This window comes from Notolepis coatsorum, assembly GCF_963971535.1.
Source record: "Notolepis coatsorum genome assembly, chromosome: 4".
In the NCBI taxonomy this organism is placed as follows: domain Eukaryota; kingdom Metazoa; phylum Chordata; class Actinopteri; order Aulopiformes; family Paralepididae; genus Notolepis; species Notolepis coatsorum.
In genome coordinates this window covers 32,948,873-32,968,810 of record NC_140168.1, presented here as the reverse complement: position 1 = coordinate 32,968,810, position 19,938 = coordinate 32,948,873, and the positions used below count along the sequence as shown (strand labels likewise).

General features: G+C 43.8%; 1 protein-coding gene across 1 annotated transcript in view; it reads left to right on the top strand.

Annotated features, from left to right (window-relative positions):
* tent4a (terminal nucleotidyltransferase 4A) overlaps window positions 1–19,938 on the top strand; it is a 45,323-nt gene that overhangs the window by 13,814 nt on the left and 11,571 nt on the right. The window contains exons 6-10 of the mRNA XM_084312799.1: window positions 1,758–1,886; window positions 5,715–5,922; window positions 7,020–7,146; window positions 7,969–8,072; window positions 9,365–9,534. Of these exons, the coding sequence (XP_084168925.1) occupies window positions 1,758–1,886; window positions 5,715–5,922; window positions 7,020–7,146; window positions 7,969–8,072; window positions 9,365–9,534 (738 nt within the window). The remainder of the gene's footprint in view (window positions 1–1,757; window positions 1,887–5,714; window positions 5,923–7,019; window positions 7,147–7,968; window positions 8,073–9,364; window positions 9,535–19,938) is intronic.

Sequence of the window (19,938 nt, the reverse complement as noted above, 5' to 3'; positions counted from 1 at the left end):
TTATACTTCTCCTTAGAATCATCTGAACAGTTTGACTGTCTCCTCCACTTTGAATTATTATTGTTATTATTATTATTATTTATTTATATTTAACCTTTTATTCAACCAGGAAGTCCCATTGAGATACAATATCTCTTTTGCTAGCAGTAAAATATATACAGTACAGCACACAAAACATAAAGTATACATAACAACAAAATTGAATGGCTGAAAGCGCTACAGAAATAATCATCAGGGACCAAAATCACATAAAGCAATGACACATTTTCAGCTCGGAGCTCTGCAGTAAATATTTAGATTCACCAAGCGAGACCAAGGCGTCCAGGTGGATGAGCTCCTGCAGTTCATTCCATGCCAGAGGTGCGAAGTGGGAGAAGGCTGTCTTTCCTAGTTCTGTGACTACTCTGGGGATCTTTAAAGTAGCCATCTAGTGGACCTGGTCTGGTAGCTACTCGAGACAGAGGAGAATAAGCTACAGAGGTATAGACTTCCTTAGGATGGCCTGAGGGCTGTGACCAGGAGAATGAGCTACAGAGGTTGGCCTCTGTAAATCTTTATCTGTAAAGAGGATGGCCTGGGCCCTGGGGGCTGGGCGATATGTGACGGTATAGGTTTCCAGGGCAAATTGTGAAACATTGTGATATGACATGTTCTTTTATGTCTTAACTTGAAATGCAAGTCATAATAATTAATATTTCATTCAAAATGGTCTCTTTTCTTTTACTTTTGAATACTGCTGAAAGGAATCTTTTTTTAAATGAAAAAGAAAAAAAAAGAATATGTATATTATATATAAATATTTATGATCGCTTATGCCTGTATTTTTTACTGTTGTGAAGCACTTTGAACTGCAATTTCTGTATGAAAAGTGCTATACAAATAAAGTTATTATTATTAAAGTTATTATATATATATATATATATATATATATATATAATATATGTATACAAACTACATTTATGGGCGGCTGAGTGGTGCAGTGGGCAAGGCGCTCGCCACTAACGCAGGAGATGCTGGTATCGAGCCCAGCTCTCGGCGTTGCTAGTTTACCGGCTTGGCCGGCCGTCATACTGACACAATTGGCAGTGTTAGAGGGTGGGAAAGCCGGTGGGTGGGGATTGGACGTTGTGGACAGCGACTCCCACAGGTCGGTTGGGTGACGCCGGTGCGGCGGAAACAGGAAGTATCGGGGGCAGCGTGAGCCTCCCACGCGTTACTCCTCGCCACAGAGTTCGAGCTGCTGCGGTGAAAAGATGCGACAGGCTGCCTCCTCGTGTACCAGAGGGGACGCGTGATGCAAGGCTTCTATCCTCACTACAGCCGACCAGTGGGAGGCATAGTCTAGCAATGTTCAAGACAGGGGAGGGAAGAATTGGAAATACGAAATTGGGATAGGAGAAAAAATAGAAAATGGGGAGAAAAAGTGGATAAAAAAAAACTACATTTATTTCAAAATGTATATATTATATCGTGGACTATTGGTATAGTAAAAACCCATACCGTTGCATGGATCCATGACGGTATACTTTCATATTTAGTGTTGTACCTCCCAGCCCTAGATGGCCTTATAAATACTGTATAAAGATGTACATGTGTGATGGATATCTGGAATACACTCATAGAATTTGTATATCTTTTTTAATTCAACTGAAATTTGAAATTCTACCCCCCCCCCCCTACTCTTCTCCCGTTCACTTAAAGCCTTGTCTTCGGCGTCACTCACTATCTCTCTTCTGATCTCTCCCTGGTCTCTCCAGACGTATCCGATGCTGCCATACATGATCTTTGTACTGAAGCAGTTTCTGCTGCAGAGGGACCTGAACGAAGTCTTTACTGGAGGCATCAGCTCTTACAGCCTTATTCTCATGGTCATCAGCTTTCTGCAGGTGGAGTAGCACGCACACACACGCACATGCACAGTCACACACACACACACACACACACACACACACACACACACACACACACACACACACACACACCTCATTCTAATAGCAGGGTTCCAATAACGGCCATGTCCACACTAATAGGTTTTCGCTCTAAAACACAGAACTCTTGCTACCTGCTTATGCCCAGCGTCCACACTTGCTGTTGAAAATGCTGCTGACCCCGTTTTTGTTGCGTTTCTGACGTGGACTGGCAGAAACGGAAACTTTCAAAAGTCTTGTGTTGAATTAAAGGAACACGCCAACGTTATGGGAAACACGCTTAGTCACTTACTGTCTTCTCCAGAGTCACACAAGAAGATGGATACCGATTTCCTCTCTCTGCGTTCAGTAGAAAGCTATCCGGCTGCAAGCTAGCCTAGCTTAGCACAAATTAATGGAGGCGTATACGGACCACTAGCCTAGATTAAAACTCCGGTAGAGTTGTTTTTGGCCAACCACTAGGCTAGCTGGTCCAGGTCCATATCCGCTTTACTTGTGCTAAGCTAGCATGCAGCCAGTTAGCTTCCTACTGAACACACAGCATAGGAAATTGGTATCTTATCTTCTTGTCTGGACTCTGGACTGGTAAGTGCATTTCCCTTTTAATGTTGGCGTGTTCCTTTTTTAATTCTACGAATAGCGAATTGACCGCACACACATCGAAGTGAAACAACCCCCCAGCTAAATCCACAGACTACATCAACAGAAAGGGCAGACATTCTTTGAATGTGTAATCATTGTGTAGTACGTGTGACGACAAGTACCGTTTCACAGACGTAGTTGTAAGGAAGAAAGCCAAAGGCCGGACCAGCACTCTCAGATTTAAAAAAATTGTTTTTAATGGCAGCCTATAGTACAGACATGTTTCGGAACAGGTGTTCCATCTTCAGTGTTAATAGGCTAGCAATGATAGCTTGTAAAAGTGGGAGCTATATACCATGTGGGCAGGAAGTGACATCATTGAGGTGAGCTTGGGAATGCTAGTCAACTTTGACCGCCATAGTAGTTGTCAAATTGCCAGGGTAGTGTGCATGACGTGCAGATTTTTCACCAACTCGAAATTGAGTGGTGACCTAAAACATGGGGCAATTCCCTCCTGCCCTAAAGAGCTGACGGAGGGCAAAGAGGCCTGCGTTTCTTCCGGGCGATGCAGCTTATCTCCTGATGCCGCACCTCGTGAAGAAATACCCCGATGGGCGGAGTTACCCCACAGGAGCAGTATTGTGGGCTGTCACTTTGCAAGGCACACACGCATTCAGATGTTTGAAGGCACGTTTTGCACTGTGTTTGAGAAAGAAAAGGAAAAAATATATAGAGTAAGAAAAATAGAGGTAGATCTTAGGTTGAATATCAAACGAGACCTTTTATTATAGGAAGTAAAATAGAACCATATTCATTTTATTTCTCTAGAATGACACTCAAATCAGTTTTGTGTGAATGTAAGAAAGTAAACGGTGTGTGTAAATAATTTTTGTTGATTCGCTGAAACAAATTATCGTGTTCATGCATAGATCACTAGATTTAGCAACTTTTAATAACATTTTCACATGAGCGCATTTCCTGGTTGATAAGAAGATGATGATGATAATGATGATGAAGGTGCTTACATGTGACGATTCTCTCCGACCAATCGGTGGTCTGCAGTGTTTTCACGTCACTATATCCACAACTTTTGCCACATGGATGGATTGGAAAACCAAAAAAGGCAAAGTCGAGGTGAACCGGTGCCATGCAGTGGAAAAGGGCCAGTCCATTAACACATTCGGGGCCATTGGGATTAGACAGGGCCCACTCTATACGGCCAGCTATTCATAACAACCTTTCATTGTGCGTGAGGCTGTTTGTAGAGCTAAAGCTATACTTTATATTATTGCTATCTGTCCATTCTCATTGTCAATTGACACTATAAACCGTCCCTTCAATATGCCTTAAATAAATAATTTTTTCATCAATACGTTCCCATTTTATAGCGTCTTGAATATGAACGTTATAGCAGAATTTTCTGGGGTATTTCCTGGAACGCGAGATATAGGGTGCTAAGCTAATAACGTTAAATCAAATGGCCTTTCGGCTATAGACAAGCTAGAGTTAAAACTCAAAATGCATATTGTCGGTACCATGAATGCATGAAAGGGGGGGGGGGGCACGGGATGTCGTTTCTCATTATTGATTACCAATAACGGCATTAGCCTCAGTAGCCTCATTCGCTGACCGGGTGGATGGCTATGAGAGCAAGGCCCGATCGGGCTGTAATTGACGTCAAATTGCTCTTACCTGTGTGGCCGGTTGGACTGCAAAAAGGATTTCCCAGTTATCGATCGCCATCTGGTAGATCCATATGTCCATTGGCTGATGATATATTCCTTTACTGCATACTGAATTCAGCATCCCAAAAACTATTCCAGGCCATCGGCTACATGCATAGCTTTAGGCTAACAGAAAAGTCCATTCATAAAAAATAAAATAAAATAAAAACACCGGTCTGTAACAGGGAACACTGCATTATCGAGACAGCGCCTCTACGAGGATCTGGCCGGTGATGCACTTTTCCGAATTCCAAGAGTAGGGTAAATCTGCAGTGCCGCTCGGTGACATTGAGTAGGATATTACAATGGAATAAAATCCAAAACAACCTTGCCACGTATATATACGTGGTTGGCCCCAAATGTGTTAAAGAGACAATGTGATTCTGCTGTGATTCTGCTGTAAAGCAAATGCAGTTTTAAAGAACAGCCCAACTAAAAGAGCATGTGTGTATGTAGGCTGTCAGCATCATTGTCAGATGTGAACTCTTGAATATGAGTTATGATATTGTGGAGTATTTGAGTTTGTACATTGACGGCTCGCACATGCTGCTTCTTCTTCGGCTGCTTCTGCTTTCCGGCACACTACATCTGCCCCCCACTGGCGCATCGCTGCCCCTCACTGGCGGGACCCGAGTACTGCAGTGTTAGGCTTGCGCATGCCCACTGTACAGTATGTGAATGGTCATGTGGTATCATATGCGTTTACAGGCGCATGGACAGATCTATTCTAAAATGCTTGTGTGGACGGAGATCATAAGTACTTTTGTTGTTGTTGTTGGGATAACCTGAGCATTTAAAAAGCCTGACCACATAGAAAGTGAGAACATGAAAAAAGAAGACGGTCCTTTCAAACTTTTGGATGGCTGTGGAATAGCAGATGGTCCTGGGGTTGTGTTTATCGCCACTCTGCAGAATTCAGTGCTTAGAAGCTATTTTTGAAAATAATCTCTTCCCCCAGGACCTTTTCTCTGGTCCTCCTAATTCTAATGGCCTCATTTTTAACAGCAAAATACACCAAGCGCTGCCATAACACCATACGTGTCTTTCTCTCTGAAATGATGGTTATGTGTGGCATATTACTGTGGCGAGAGAATTGAGTATAAATGCTTGTGCAAATTGGATTGACAATATACTTGAAAATGACAAGTAATTTCAGGTGGGCATTTCCTGGACGATGCTGTGGCCAGCTGGGCAATAGTAAACAGATTAAATACTTAACCTGCAAAAACTTTGTGATTGGTTAGCATTGTTGCCTTTATTAATTTTACACAACATTTGATCTTATCTTATGATGACGATGAAGTACCAAATAAAGCTGATTTGTAAATGAAGACGGCAGGTGGGATTCTATTGGGAAAAAATGATCTTAACCCAGTAATAAGGAGCTTCCTACAGATCCTGTATTATACTAACAAATCAATGGCTAATCCATATGTATTAACGGTAGAATAACTGGCCACCGCTCCTCTCCCTCTTTTAGCTACACCCTCGTATCGACGCCAGGAACCCCAACGAGAACCTGGGCGTCCTACTGATCGAGTTCTTCGAGCTGTATGGCCGGCATTTTAACTACCTGAAGACGGGCATTCGCATCAAGAACGGAGGAGCGTATATGGCCAAGGAGGAGATCATGAAGACCAACGGTTACAGGCCATCCATGCTTTGTATAGAGGACCCACTACTTCCAGGTGTGTGTGTGTTTGTTTCAATTTCCTTAATTGAAAGGTTTAAGTCTGGAAAGGGTAAAGAGCGGTGCACCGGTAACATCAGAAACACACCTTTTGTACAGTGGTAGAGCCCTGCTATATGTATGCATAACTGATTATAACACTCTTAAGGGAACTATTATAACACTCTTAAGGGGACTAATTAAGCCCCCTTTGGTTTGATTTCCAGGACGTTCAGTATGTTCACTATGAATAGAGGTTCACACAGATGGCAAGTACCTAAGGGATTATGCAAACCCACAGTGAGTTATATTCCACATTGCTCAAACATAACCCAACGTAATTGAAAGATACATACTGCACACAGGGCGCAGCATGGTGGCACAGTGGGTTAGCATGGTTGCCTTACAGTAAGAAGGTCCTGGGTACAAACCCCAGCAGGGGGCCGTTCTGTGTGGGGTTTGCATGTTCTCTCCTCGTGTGCTTGCGTGGGTTTCCTCTTGGTACTTCAGTTTCCTCCCACACCATAAAGACACGCACGCTAGGTATATCCTGCCGTTACCCTTGACCGAGGTACTGGCTTTACAACTGGAGTTGGTCCCCGGGCGCCGCACTGTGTGGCTGACTGCCCATTGCTCCTAAATAGTTAGGACGGGTCAAATGCAGAGGACAAATTACATTAGAACCAAGTGTACCGTTTTCATGACATTTGGTCAACCAGATATTATTTTTGGCATTTGATGCCCCCTATTGGTCAAAGTCTTTGCACACCATTAATTCTCTTTTTTTCTTTTGACCTTTGCTATTAATTAAAGTGCTTATTTGTCCATTTAAGGTCATGCTGCATATATTTTTCTGTCATAACCTCTGTAGTTTAGCTACATTTCAGGTCTGTAAAACAAGTAGCATTTTCAGAAGATTAAGAATGTTATGAAAAAGGACAAACATTTAAACTGCAGGAAAAACATTATGTAGTAATTGTTATAATGGACCAATCCCAAACCCCCGGACTCAGAGGGAAGCAACAGTTGTGATTGGAGGATCAAGAAAAGAGGGCGGGGTTTGAGACCGGGTCAATTGTATATAAAAACGGGTATTGTAAATTTTTTATCCTATAGGCAACGACGTGGGCAGGAGTTCGTACGGGGCCATGCAGGTCAAGGATGTGTTCGACTACGCTTACACTGTCCTGAGCCACGCCGTGTCACCGCTAGCACGGTCCTACCCCAACAAAGACTCCGACAGGTTGGACAAGCTCCGTTCCATGTCTCTCTTCCCCTGAATCCCATCTCAAATCTCTTTCCACCAGAACTCGAGATTAAAGCAGGGCAACATATCCATTTATCTTTTATTGGATATCTGTGTTTATCGTATTGTGGTATTTGATATTGTGAATCACGATATACAATTTTGCTGTCTAAAGAAATAACGATACATATAAAAGTAAATACTTGAGATTTTAATGAAGTTTGAAACTGCAGCACACTTCCCATTTAGTTCCAGAGTCCCAGAACCACCACCCCCTCGCATCGAGTGAACCTTGATGAAACACCAGTGAAGGGGGGTACCCACTTGATAACCCTGGTGATATGCTGGCTCTCGCTGCCTCTCTATCTACACGTTGGGTTGTGGTGGCCAAATATAAAAATATACACAATTTACACATAGCGATGGCCGAAGAGCAAAACCTCCTATCTGCACTTTGCGAGGCACTAATACCTGGTCGGTATTGTTAACACATAATATAGTAATATAGTCCAAAAACAATGTTGTGTATTAAGTATCCTTAAAAAATAGCACCCTGCAAGAAAACAACACGAAAACAACACTTCTCAAAAATGTGATTTCTTTTTTGATGGGAGGTTTTGCTCTTATTATCTTATTTTGAACTTTGTATCACTATGAGTAGCATAGATGTTTGGTAAGGGGATTGAGTTTCTTCATTGAGCACTTATCCTTATCATCATTAGGGCACAAGTATCTTGTGTTTTTATTATGACATGTGGTCCAATACAATGGACAAACGTGGTGCGATGCTGCTCAAGCCCTTTGGTCCGTCTCTTGCAGCACGCTGGGAAGAATAATCAAGCTGACGCAAGAGGTGATCGACTACAGGGAGTGGATCATCAAGAAGTGGGGAGGCAGACACATGGTGCGGATGGAGACCAGAGGTACGGTCACTCCTTACTCCTACATGCAACTCAGCACTGGTCCTGGAGGAATCCACCTCTACTTTCAGCAGTGATATCCTGACTGTAAGGTTGTCTTAAAAGGGTCTGAATAAATGATGGCTTATTAGAATAACTGCTGGAATGCATGGACCATTTTATTGGATTCGTGCCATCGGGTGAAATGGCAACATCATGCTTGATATAAGATCCTGAGAATCACCCGAGGTGAGATTAATGGGCTTCATTAGATGATGATGAATAGAATGACCTGAGATTAGATGAAAGGGCTTCATTAGATGATGATGAATAGAATGACCTGAGATTAGATTAAAGGGCTTCATTAGATGATGATGAATAGAATGACCTGAGATTAGATTAAAGGGCTTTATTAGATGATGATGAATAGAATGACCCGAGGTGAGATTAATGGGCTTCATTAGATGATGATTAATAGAATGACCTGAGATTAGATGAAAGGGCTTCATTAGATGATGGTGAATAGAATGACCTGAGATTAGATTAAAGGGCTTTATTAGATGATGATGAATAGAATGACCCGAGATTAGATTAAAGGGCTTTATTAGATGATGATGAATAGAATGACCCGAGGTGAGATTAAAGGGCTTTATTGGATGATGATGAAGAGAATGACCAGAGGTGAGATTAAAGGGCTTTATTAGATGATGACGAAGAGAATGACCCGAGGTGAGATTAAAGGGCTTTATTAGATGATGACGAAGAGAATGACCCGAGGTGAGATTAAAGGGCTTTATTAGATGATGACGAAGAGAATGACCAGAGGTGAGATTAAAGGGCTTTATTAGATGATGACGAAGAGAATGACCCGAGGTGAGATTAAAGGGCTTTATTAGATGATGACGAAGAGAATGACCCGAGGTGAGATTAAAGGGCTTTATTAGATGATGACGAAGAGAATGACATTAAAAAGGGCTTTATTCGATGATGATGAATAGAATTAGATGAGATTAATGGGCTTTATTAAATGAAAATGAGATTAGGTGATGACGGTTTGAGATGAGATTAAAGGGCTTTATTAGATGATGACGAATAGAATGACCTGAGATGAGATTAAAGGGCTTTATTACATGATGATGATGATGATGAAGAAGTTGAGGGAAAACACACAAAAGTATTCGATTTGCACTTTTACAACAAACTAGATAGACTAAACTTGATCTATGACTATTGAACCTGCCAGTTGTTTCTCTGTACATTATGAAACAAATCTTGTGTGTGGGAGGACCCCATCCATGCATTGTTCTCTCTTGCAGTTCCACTCCCCAAAGAGCCTGAGCAGGAGCCCGGCTGCGTGCTGGGGGGCGTGGAGGAGCAGCAGAGGGACTCTGCGTCCCCCCACAGCGCCGACTCCCCCATGTCCATCTCCAGCCCCCAGCAGCACTCCTCGGCCTCCTCCGTGTCCTCGCTCTCCGGATCAGACAACGTAAGGAACTACATCCAGTGGATGAATGTCGTAGATCTGTATCCTCCCGTTTACTCTCACGTCGCCTGACTCCGCCACTGGAACGCACTCGTCTCCAGGCAGGCTCTATTACCGCAACTGCATCCTCTGTGGCTCGTCAAATGGCATCCTCATTAAGCTCCAATATGGCCAAAACTCCGCCGCCCACATGCCACTCTGACCACATCGCCCCTGTCCTCCACTGGCTCTCAGTCAAATACGGGATGCACTTCAAAACTCTTCTCACATTCACAGCCCTCTGACCTCCTCCATCGCCCCTCCCCTACCTGTCACCTCGGGTCTGCTGATGCCGACCTTTTACTACCCATCAGGGCCAAGTGCCCCCACCCTCTGGAATGCCCTCCCCAGCCAGGTCCACAGTGCCAACACCTAGGGGTGTAACGGATCGTAGCTGATCCGTGATACACACACACACACACACGGTTCGGCACGCATGTGAACCGCAGATTAATTGCAAAATGTAAGCATCATAGTGAGCTATACCACATGATATTCTCCAGCATCGTGTCACTCTGCTGTTTGGGCTCATTACAGATTTAGTTTAATCTATCGTAGAGGTGGATTAACCTCTTAACACATTGAGTGCCACGCCCCTTCCGGGAAGTGACCTGGCCTTGCTGTCCATTAACCCCATGTAAACGTAGTTGTACTTTGTAGACCTAAACCTATATTTTATAGTATAGCTATGGGTCTAATAACGCCGTCGAGTCTCATTGAGCTGCTTCTGGTCAACGTGCAAAAAAACAGATAATTTTTTCATCCGTACATTTCCTTTTTATACCGTTTTGAATATGAACATAGTCCGGCCGCTTCTGAGCAATTCCAGGGAAAAGACACAAAAACAGCGTTTTTGTGTAATTCAATAAACACGTTGTAATTTTTTGCCTGATTATCGGATCTTCCTGAAATCCATGCTAGATCATCACTATTATCCTTTGTCGTGCACGCATGCAATGTGATTTAGACTTTAGCGCACGCCTCACATATCGGCATGTAACTCGAGAACCGCTGAACGGATTTTGTCGCCTGAAACGGCAATCGACAGGCAATAGGGCTTTAATTCGATAAACAACTAGAATTGCACACCGTGAGGCATATGCAAAAATGTATTGTTTAAAGTTAAATCTGGAAAACGGTCCGTTACTAGTAGGGCTGTCTTAAATGCTTCGAAGCTTCGAACGTTCGATTCGATGGCACAAGCTTCGAACATTAAAAAAAAAAATCGAAGTTTAAAAAAAATCAAAAAAAATATATTTTTTTTTTACTTCGATTTGTGTGTGTGTGTAGGTGTGTGTGTGTGTGTGTGTGAACTACCCATCCCAGTTAAGACAGCCGAATCCCGTCCAATCTTTCGCCGTCGACTAAAGACTCACTTCTTCAACCATTATCTGAAATGATAAAAAAAAAAAAAAAATCTAACCGTGACTAACCTTACTGTCATGCACTTGTCCTAATAAACTAACCTACACTGTAACACGCAACACTTTGATGAACATTGTTACTCAGCTGATAGAGTTGTACCCTTCTTGCTGTCTTGTCGTACAGAACTTGTAAGTCGCTTTAGATAAAAGCGTCAGCTAAATGACTAAATGTAAGTGTGTGTGTGTGTGTGTAGGTGTGTGTGTGTGTGTGCGCGCACCTTGTAGAATTCCACACATAAGAAAGAAAGATACTGGGATGAATAAACAAAATAGGAAATAAAATGTAGAAATGCATGCAATACATAAATAAATGAATCTCCATATATGAAATATAACATTTAGATAAGGTGCTACTGAGATGTTTTGGTGAGTTCTTTGTTTTTTTGTGGAAGTTGCCCTTCTTAAAAATGCATGAACATTCACTGATAATTGGTCTGTAGTGGAGTCTACAAGGTCTACATTGCCGGACCATGTAGAATCCGGACCTTGTAGACTGACATAATTCTGTGCATAGTTTAGTCTACACAGGCCATATTTCAAATAATCAAAATCTTACTTCATTCATCTTAAACATTCTTGATTTGGGGGATTGGTAGTTCCCATGAAATCTGAAGTTGTTCAAACGACAACAGCGATCCACCTTGAATTAAATCACACAGCCGAGTGAAACCTTGTTGGATGCGTCAGTCACGAAAGGGGCTACTTAATTAATTAATCTAACCCACTTTATTTATAGAGCACATTTAAAAACAACAACGTTTACGAAAGTGCTGTACAAGTCCCACAACATAAGATAAAAAAAAATATATATATATCCGAAGCTTCGAATTAAAATCGAAGCTCGGCCCCGAAGCTTCGATTGCCAAAAAAAGCTTCGAAGGTCAGCCCTAGTTACTAGTAGATCCAGGAAGGCGAAAGCTCCCCAGAGTATTTAGCGTTACACAAAACAACCTCTGCGTTTAGATATTGACAAGACAAAATCAGAATAAAATGAAAATAGCAAAAGTCATACCTCTGTTCAAGACTGGAGATAAACACCACTTCACAAATTATAGGCCTGTTTCTCTACTTCCTCAGTTTTCAAAAATATTAGAAAAACTCTTCAACAACAGATTAGATAAATTCATTGATAAACATAATTTACTCACCGATAGCCAGTATGGATTCAGAACACACCGGTCAACATCACTAGGGTTAATAGAACTCATTGAAAAAATCACAAATTCCATAGATAAAAAAAACATGTAGCTGGAGTATTCATTGACCTAAAAAAAAGCATTTGATACTATTAATCATGATATATTAATCAGGAAATTGGAGAGATATGGGATCAGGGGGGTAGTATTGGACTGGGTGAGAAGCTATCTAAATAAAAGACAACAATTTGTGACAATGAGAGATTATAAATCTGAATGTTTGGACATTGCTTGTGGTGTCCCCCAGGGGTCCAAAACTGTTCATCTTGTACATTAACGAGATATGTAAAGTATCCAATATATTTAAATGTATTTGCGGATGCCACTAATCTTTTTTTTTCTGGTGAGAATGTCCAGCAGCTTTTAGAGGTCATCACATCTGAAATGAAGAAATTGAAGGAATGGTTTGATAGAAACAAATTATCATTGAACTTGAGCAAAACTAAAATTATGTTGTTTGGAAACTGTAGATTGGATACTCAGGTACAAGTTAAAATAAATGATGTGATTATTGAAAGAGTTTATGAAAATAAATTCCTAGGTGTAATAATAGACCATAAAATCTGTTGGAAACCTCACATAAAACATGTCCAATCTAAACTCTCACGAAGCATTTCAGTCATGAGTAAAGTAAAGCACATTCTGGATAGAAAATCACTCTACATTCTCTACTGTTCACTAGTTTTACCATATTTAAATTACTGTGCTGAAGTCTGGGGAAACAATTATAAGTCTACACTACAACCACTTTTTATACTCTAAAAAAGGGCCATAAGGATAGTTCACATTGCAGGTTATCGTGATCACACTAACATAATGTTTTTGGAGTCAAAGACATTGAAGTTAAATGATCTTGTGGAATTTAAAACGGCACAATTAATGTATAAAGCAAAAAGTCATGCACTTCCAAGAAACATTCAAGAATTGTTCTTTGATAGGGAGGGGGGTTATAATCTGAGGGGAGAACACAATTTAAAGGTGCTAAACGTACGCACTACCATGAGAAAACACTGCATCTCGATATGTGGAGTGAAACTGTGGAACAGTCTAAATGTGGTGCTAAAGCAATGTCCAAACATGAGACAATTCAGACTGATGTATAAGGAAATTATGTTCACAAGGTACAGGGATGAGGAAGGGACTTGATATTCACGGGTGTTTACATTTTTATTTTGTTTTCTATTTTATTTTATACATATATACCGGTATTTTTTTTTATTTTTTTTTGCATATATATATATGTATATATATATATCTTATTTTTTTATGTTTAAAATAGTACACTCATTTGAGTAGTGGAAAAGGGGTAGGATTAAATAAGTGTATACTTCTTCCTACTCCTTTTCGAACATGCAGATTGAGTTGTTTTGCTTTTTGTTATTGTTTGTTGTATTCATTGCATGTTCGAAATAAAGACTTCAAATCAAAAATCAAATCAAATCAAAAAAGAATCAAAGCCTTAATGTTGTTATTTATAGTGAAAGTGAACTATGCAGCCCAATGCAGTCGTGGGTAGTTGTAATTTTAGTGCACAACGTTAATATTTCCTTTCATAGTCACTTCAGCAACAAGGTGATTTCCAAACGTGAACAGACATAAGGCAGAATTGTAAAAGAGTTATCCAACACGTCCACTATAGGCTCCACTACTAGGTCTACACAGAGGGATGGACCTCCAGAGCAAAGTTACCAGACTTCCCACCACTCTCATTACATCGGAGTGAGAAAAAGGTTATTCAGACACGCCTGAATAACCTCCATGAGAGCCTCCTAGAATTAACAAACGGGCCTAATTGATAGGCTAATAGACTATGTGTGTGTCTTCACACGAATGCTTTCAGCTAATACTTTTAGGGGGGGGGGGGGGGGGGGGGATGCTGATCCGAAAAATTAACGATATGTTATGACTATAACCAAGTTCTGTCAATAGTGGTGACGCTCGGCATCACTCTAGCACTGTCCTCGCACACGTGCACGCGCACTGAATAAAGACCACAATGTACCTTTATATCCCAATATTTGTCTGACCACACCCCTATCAGCTCACCTACATAAGCAGGTGTGTGGTCACCTGCTCTCCTCCTTCCCAAGCTTTCACCACAAGGTGAGATCAAGGGCTGCAGCGGCGTCGGATGCCGAGCGTCACCACTATTGACAGAACTTGGTTATAGTCATAACCTATCGTTCTGTTTCATAGTGGATCCGCTCGGCATCACTCTAGCACAAAGGGAGGCCGAGCAGAGCCACCGGCCGACAAATACACCCCGCTGAAAGCCCCCCACAACCATCAGAACAGGGAGCGCCGAGCCCCCCCGACCCCCCCTAATGGAGGGAACCCCCCCTATTAGAGGTTTCCCGGGAGGGCGACGGACCCGACCGTGCGAAGAGGCACCCAAGCAACTCAACGCACAGGGTGAGCAGACCGTGGCCTGACCCCACGACTACACACACGCACAACCCGCATGCCACCCGGGAACGAACGGAGGGAACAACCTCGTTACTGCCCCCAGAAACACGGGGTCAAGGGCAAACCCAACCCCGTGGCAAGGCCGTAGCAGCGGAGCGCGAAGGAAGGCCCAGACCCACCAAAGGGACTGGACCCCCTGGAACGGGGGCCCGGAGAAGTCCATGATGCCAGCATCAAGACCCCACCAGTTGGGCACTTAGTGACCCCGCCCCCCACATCGCCAGCGTATTCGGACAAAGGCCCCTCAGCCGAGCGGGCCCTGTCCCCCCAATAGTCCACCGCCTGGCACACTGACCCTTGAGAACAGGCAGTCAGCATGGCCGTAAGCACACAAAAAAGGTTAACCAACGGAAGCAGGCAGCGCACCGGGGAAAAACCAGGTAACGGGCTGTTAACCCGAGCCTGGAGACTGCGGACGAGACAGGCGCCAGAGGGGACAGCTGAACACAGCCGCCCCGGCGGAAGGGGCGTATGCTGGCGTTGTTGCATGACCAAGCCTCCATTTAAAAAAAACCCACCCAGAGGGGTTGAGGCAGAGAAGGCTGACACGATTGGCAGACGTCATGAACGTGCAGGGGCACCCTCAACCGGGTAACCCGGGAGTTGACACTGCTCCAACACACCAGGGAATCAACCACATTGGTGTTACCCAATGCGGTGGTTGTTCCTATAACCCCTCAAGAAAAAACTCAAACACACCTGCGGGTATACACCGGCTATACCGCAGTACAAGTGTTTCAGTTTCCAAAAAAGGGTTAACCCAGGCCTACGGGTCGACGAAACATTACTTCAGACCGGGCCCGGCGATACGGGAAGCACAGGGTCACCAGAGGAGGTCAAAGACCACCCCAACAGGCCCCTCTTCGCCATGCGTGAGAGAGGAGCGAAAAGAATGGAGAACCAGCCCCAAGCACACCGTACTTGGTATTCCCAGGCGGTCTCCCAACCAAGTACTAACCAGGACCAACCTGCGTAGCGGCCGAGATCTGACGAGATCGAGCGTGTACAGGTTGGCAAGGCCGTAAGCCATTACGACAGTGCTGAGTAAAAAATGTACCCAACCAGGGTCTCCATAGCGCTTAACCCTGTGACACCCGGACCGACCTGGCATTTTCCCCCTGAAAAAAGCCCAAGTCCCTCAGGGTACCAGAACAGCAGATCTGCATCCCCGGCGGACAACGGGTTCAACTGATCCGGACCAGCGTGACCAGAACCAGTCCCGTGCCCTAACCACGCCGACATGCCTACTCCAGGAGAAGGGGCAGATATGCGTGTTGATCTTAAACATGAAAAGAAGGCGCCACCCAGACGTTCGGGGCGAACCGCGCCCGGTGGCCCACCCCCAGGGCGTGAGACCCCTCTACATATGTTCAGATCCATTCCGTCATCATCCCCCAGATTTGAACGAGAATCCGTCGACAAGCAAAACAGGTCGTCGGAAGAGGAAAAACCTCCATCCCAGTTGCTTTATAAAAACGCCGTTTTAACCCCAAGCAACCAAGGCGTGCCAGTCAGTCGCCTGATTACAGAACACCCCGAGCTAGCACTATGCGTGCGTCGGGACACAACCACATCAATGAACAGGCTATTTAGACCTGTCATTGAATCCCCAAGGCGCCCAGGGGAACGACAAGAGGGGTGTGATACTTCCTAACTCCAACTCTTTTTAAAAGAAAAGAAGGAAGCACCAACAGTATGTATCCCAGTCTACACAGCCGGGGGTAAAAATTGTTTACATTTTTACATCCCACCACCCTCCCATAGAGAGGAGACGGAAATCCCCAGAGAGACTTCCCACACAAGCTGTACAGATTGAAAAGAATATATTGCACCTTGAGCCATGTAAAAGTTTGGTTTTAGGGCTCTCCGGGGAGGAGGCACTGAACCCATACACACTCAATAATCGAATTGAATCGAATACACACACAATAGAGTAGGACTCCTTCTTGAGGTTCCACTCACCTTATCAATCTGAGGAGGAGGCTCTGTACTCTGAGGAGGCTCCCTCACATGGAAGGAGAGTCCCAACTCACAGAAGGCCCGAATAGGAGCTTCGTGAGGAGGAGCCCTGACCACCCCCCGAAACAGATCCATCATATGGACCTGAACAGCACACGGAAGTCCTACCAACAGAGACGCGCACAGTGACGTACTCTATGGCGGGGGAATTTCTACAGTGCACACGTCCAATATTCCAGGGCGTGGGACCAGGAAACTCCCCCCCCCCCCCCCCCCCCCCCCTCACCCTGTAATGTGCCGAACCGCAACGTGACAGGAACCTTGAAGGACAGGTGGGTTTACCCCTGACCAACAGAAAAAAGGGGGAGGAAAGGTTACCAGTTCACCCCTTTACGACCCCACACCCATGATACGATGTAATGACAAAAAGAGAGTATGACACAGTCATAGTCAGCTCCATGAAGCGTCTAACAGCTTCACACAGCGCATGTGCTAACCTGCTATCTGATTTTTCCTAAGGAAAAAACACAGAATAGAGAGGGCTCTCCACGAGCCCCGGTACCAAACTTACACATGTGCTTCTGTGGCCAGCCCAACCCAGTTGTAGGTCACATGACACACACAACCCATCATCACCTACAAAAAATGGCAAAAACACTCTACAGAGGAACGCCGTTTTTCATAATGAGAGAATACATAATTCTCGATTAGTATCGGCCACAGGCCTTGCTAAGCACACACGAAAAGCGACCAAACAATCTTTTCCTTTAGGAAAATAAAGTTCCTCAAGCAGTTTTAGCACAACCTCAGCAATCAAGCTAAGGGTTACATCATATCCCTACCACACAGTGACACAATATAGTGTAACAACATGTCTGAGAGGAGGATGAAGAAGTCCCCAGGGAACCGGGGGGAAACACAACCCTCCTACTTTACCCTTAATACGGCCAGTTGAACAGGTAAACCTGTTAATATGTGAACACACTGTTCATTGTCATTACAGGCTGAGAAAAGAATCATTCTTTACTCATATGTCACTAAGCATAGCTTTATAGGTTAGTTTAACCCCCTTAGTTGTGAGTACACAGTACATAAACACACATGATGTTTCTCAACACAACAAACCAGATCATTTTCACATCTGTAACAAACAACCCGATTTGCATGGAGAAGCTAAATACCAGTGACAAGACAATTCACACATAACTCGCATCGTATCCTAAATGTAGTGCAGCAACACTCGTTTTGGAAAACATCGTTATTTACAAAACATTTAGAAGGGAAAGCAAGAAGTGCTCAAGGTCTGGTCAGACCTTGCCTACCTTGAGCGCAGATCAAGCGAAACTGCAGTCTCTAACAAGGCACCGTAGTAAACACAGCCGTTCTGTGTTGTCGACCTGGGCAGCGTCGCCGCTCCATCCCGCCGCTGCGGTCCCCCTTGTTGACGCAGTCCTTGCCGTCCTGGCTCAGGGCAGGTTCGACGAACATCCTCTGTCAAGGATGACGTCGTAGTCAAGAGTGTTTAAAACATGTTATAATCAAAGCACGTTCAACAGTGTAGCATTAAGCTAACGGCCGCCCTCGGCCGATAGCAGCAAGCTAACGTTTCCTAGCCTAGCCTAGGTAGGCCACAACTAGCACGCAAGCTAACGTTTCCTAGCCTAGTGATCACAACAGGCTAGCGCCGCAGCTAACAGTAGGCCACCACTAGCACGTAAGCTAAGCAGCTATCACCTGAACTTGTACACAATGATATAACAATCACTCAGACAGGCCGCCGTTCTGAAACCCTCCTCACTGTTTAAGAGAGAAGAGAAACGAAATGTTAACACAGTTTTACAACGGTGATTTTACCAACACCCGGCGGGGCCAGCATAATTCCCATGGGCTGTAGCTGACTTGAACACAGATCTTCCACTAACTAACATCCATGCCCATATTTCCTCGTGAGGGAATACTCATTTGTATATGAAAGACGGGGCCTCGCGGTGACAGAGAAACATCCACTCGTCCAGAAAACACAGGGATCACCAGTGTTACTGGTCGTGGCCCACTAGTTAACTATAATGGGCTTCAGACCAAGGTCCTCTGCCGTTGCCTAAGAGGCTTGAACAAAGGACCCTTAATCTGGGGCCGGTGTTCGTAAACATTGTCAGCTAGCCCCCATAGCACTAACAGACAAGTGGAGCTCGCAAGCAAAACATCACTCACCAACCTGGAACCCACCGCTCCTCACAACAGCGGCGCGTCCTACAGTCCAGCTGCCGCTGAAAGGTTTTACCGCAACCTGCCACAGCAAGGAACTGCAGTTGGGAGGCATGCAGCGGCGTGCTCCCAATACGAAAACCGGTGGAGGATTTTTAGAATGATCATCATCTTCCAGACACTCCAGTACGAAGACAATATCGCCGTATTTTCTCGAATATAGTGAGAGAGAAAATAAAGATATGATGTCAACGTATCTCTTGTTTTCCAACTCTTCTCCTACTATCACATTCACGTCAAGTGGGGATCTACCGAGGCACTTCCTTGTGGTGAAAGCGAGAAAGGAGGAGAGCAGGTGACCACACACCTGCTTACAGGGTTAGAAATTAACATTTTTTTTCAAGGGCTTTTTTGCCCCCCTTAATTGATTTTCGGGGGCTTTTTTTGTATTTCGGGGGCACAACATTTTTATAATGAAAATTAACATAAAGATTATAAAACATTGTTGACACTTTTTTTGTACAGTCTTCGTCCCTATGTTTGATAACGTAATGTTAATGTCTCCATATATAGGGCGCCGCTCTACGCTAACCTTTTTCCCAAGGAGCACATGTGCTCCTAAATAAAATGTTAATAAATAAAATCTAAATACAAATTTAGGAGCACACAGAAATTTAGGAGCACAGTGACAATTGTTCAAGTAACACACACACACACACGCACACGATGTGTGACATCATGGCTTGGTTTCATGTTTTGAGGTACCTTCAATTATCTGTAAATAATACATACATACTCTTATCTAAATAGATTAAATATTATTGTCCCTGAGGGCAAGTTGTGTTGTTGTCTTGATATATCTACAAATAGCAGACGAATAACCGGTTGCCTCTGGATCAATGAATGTCTAATATTGAATAATATTATTAGATATTTTATTTTTAACATCCCTAATTCCAACAGTCAAGAGGCTTGTTTCAAATTGATGAAAAACCCCACACACGCAACGTTTGTGAGTATAGGCTCTGGCCAGATCGATCAATGAAATACGTTGCGCGCTCAGCGCTGTGGAATGAAGGAAATGCGCATCGGGATCGGATTTGGATGTTACAAATTGG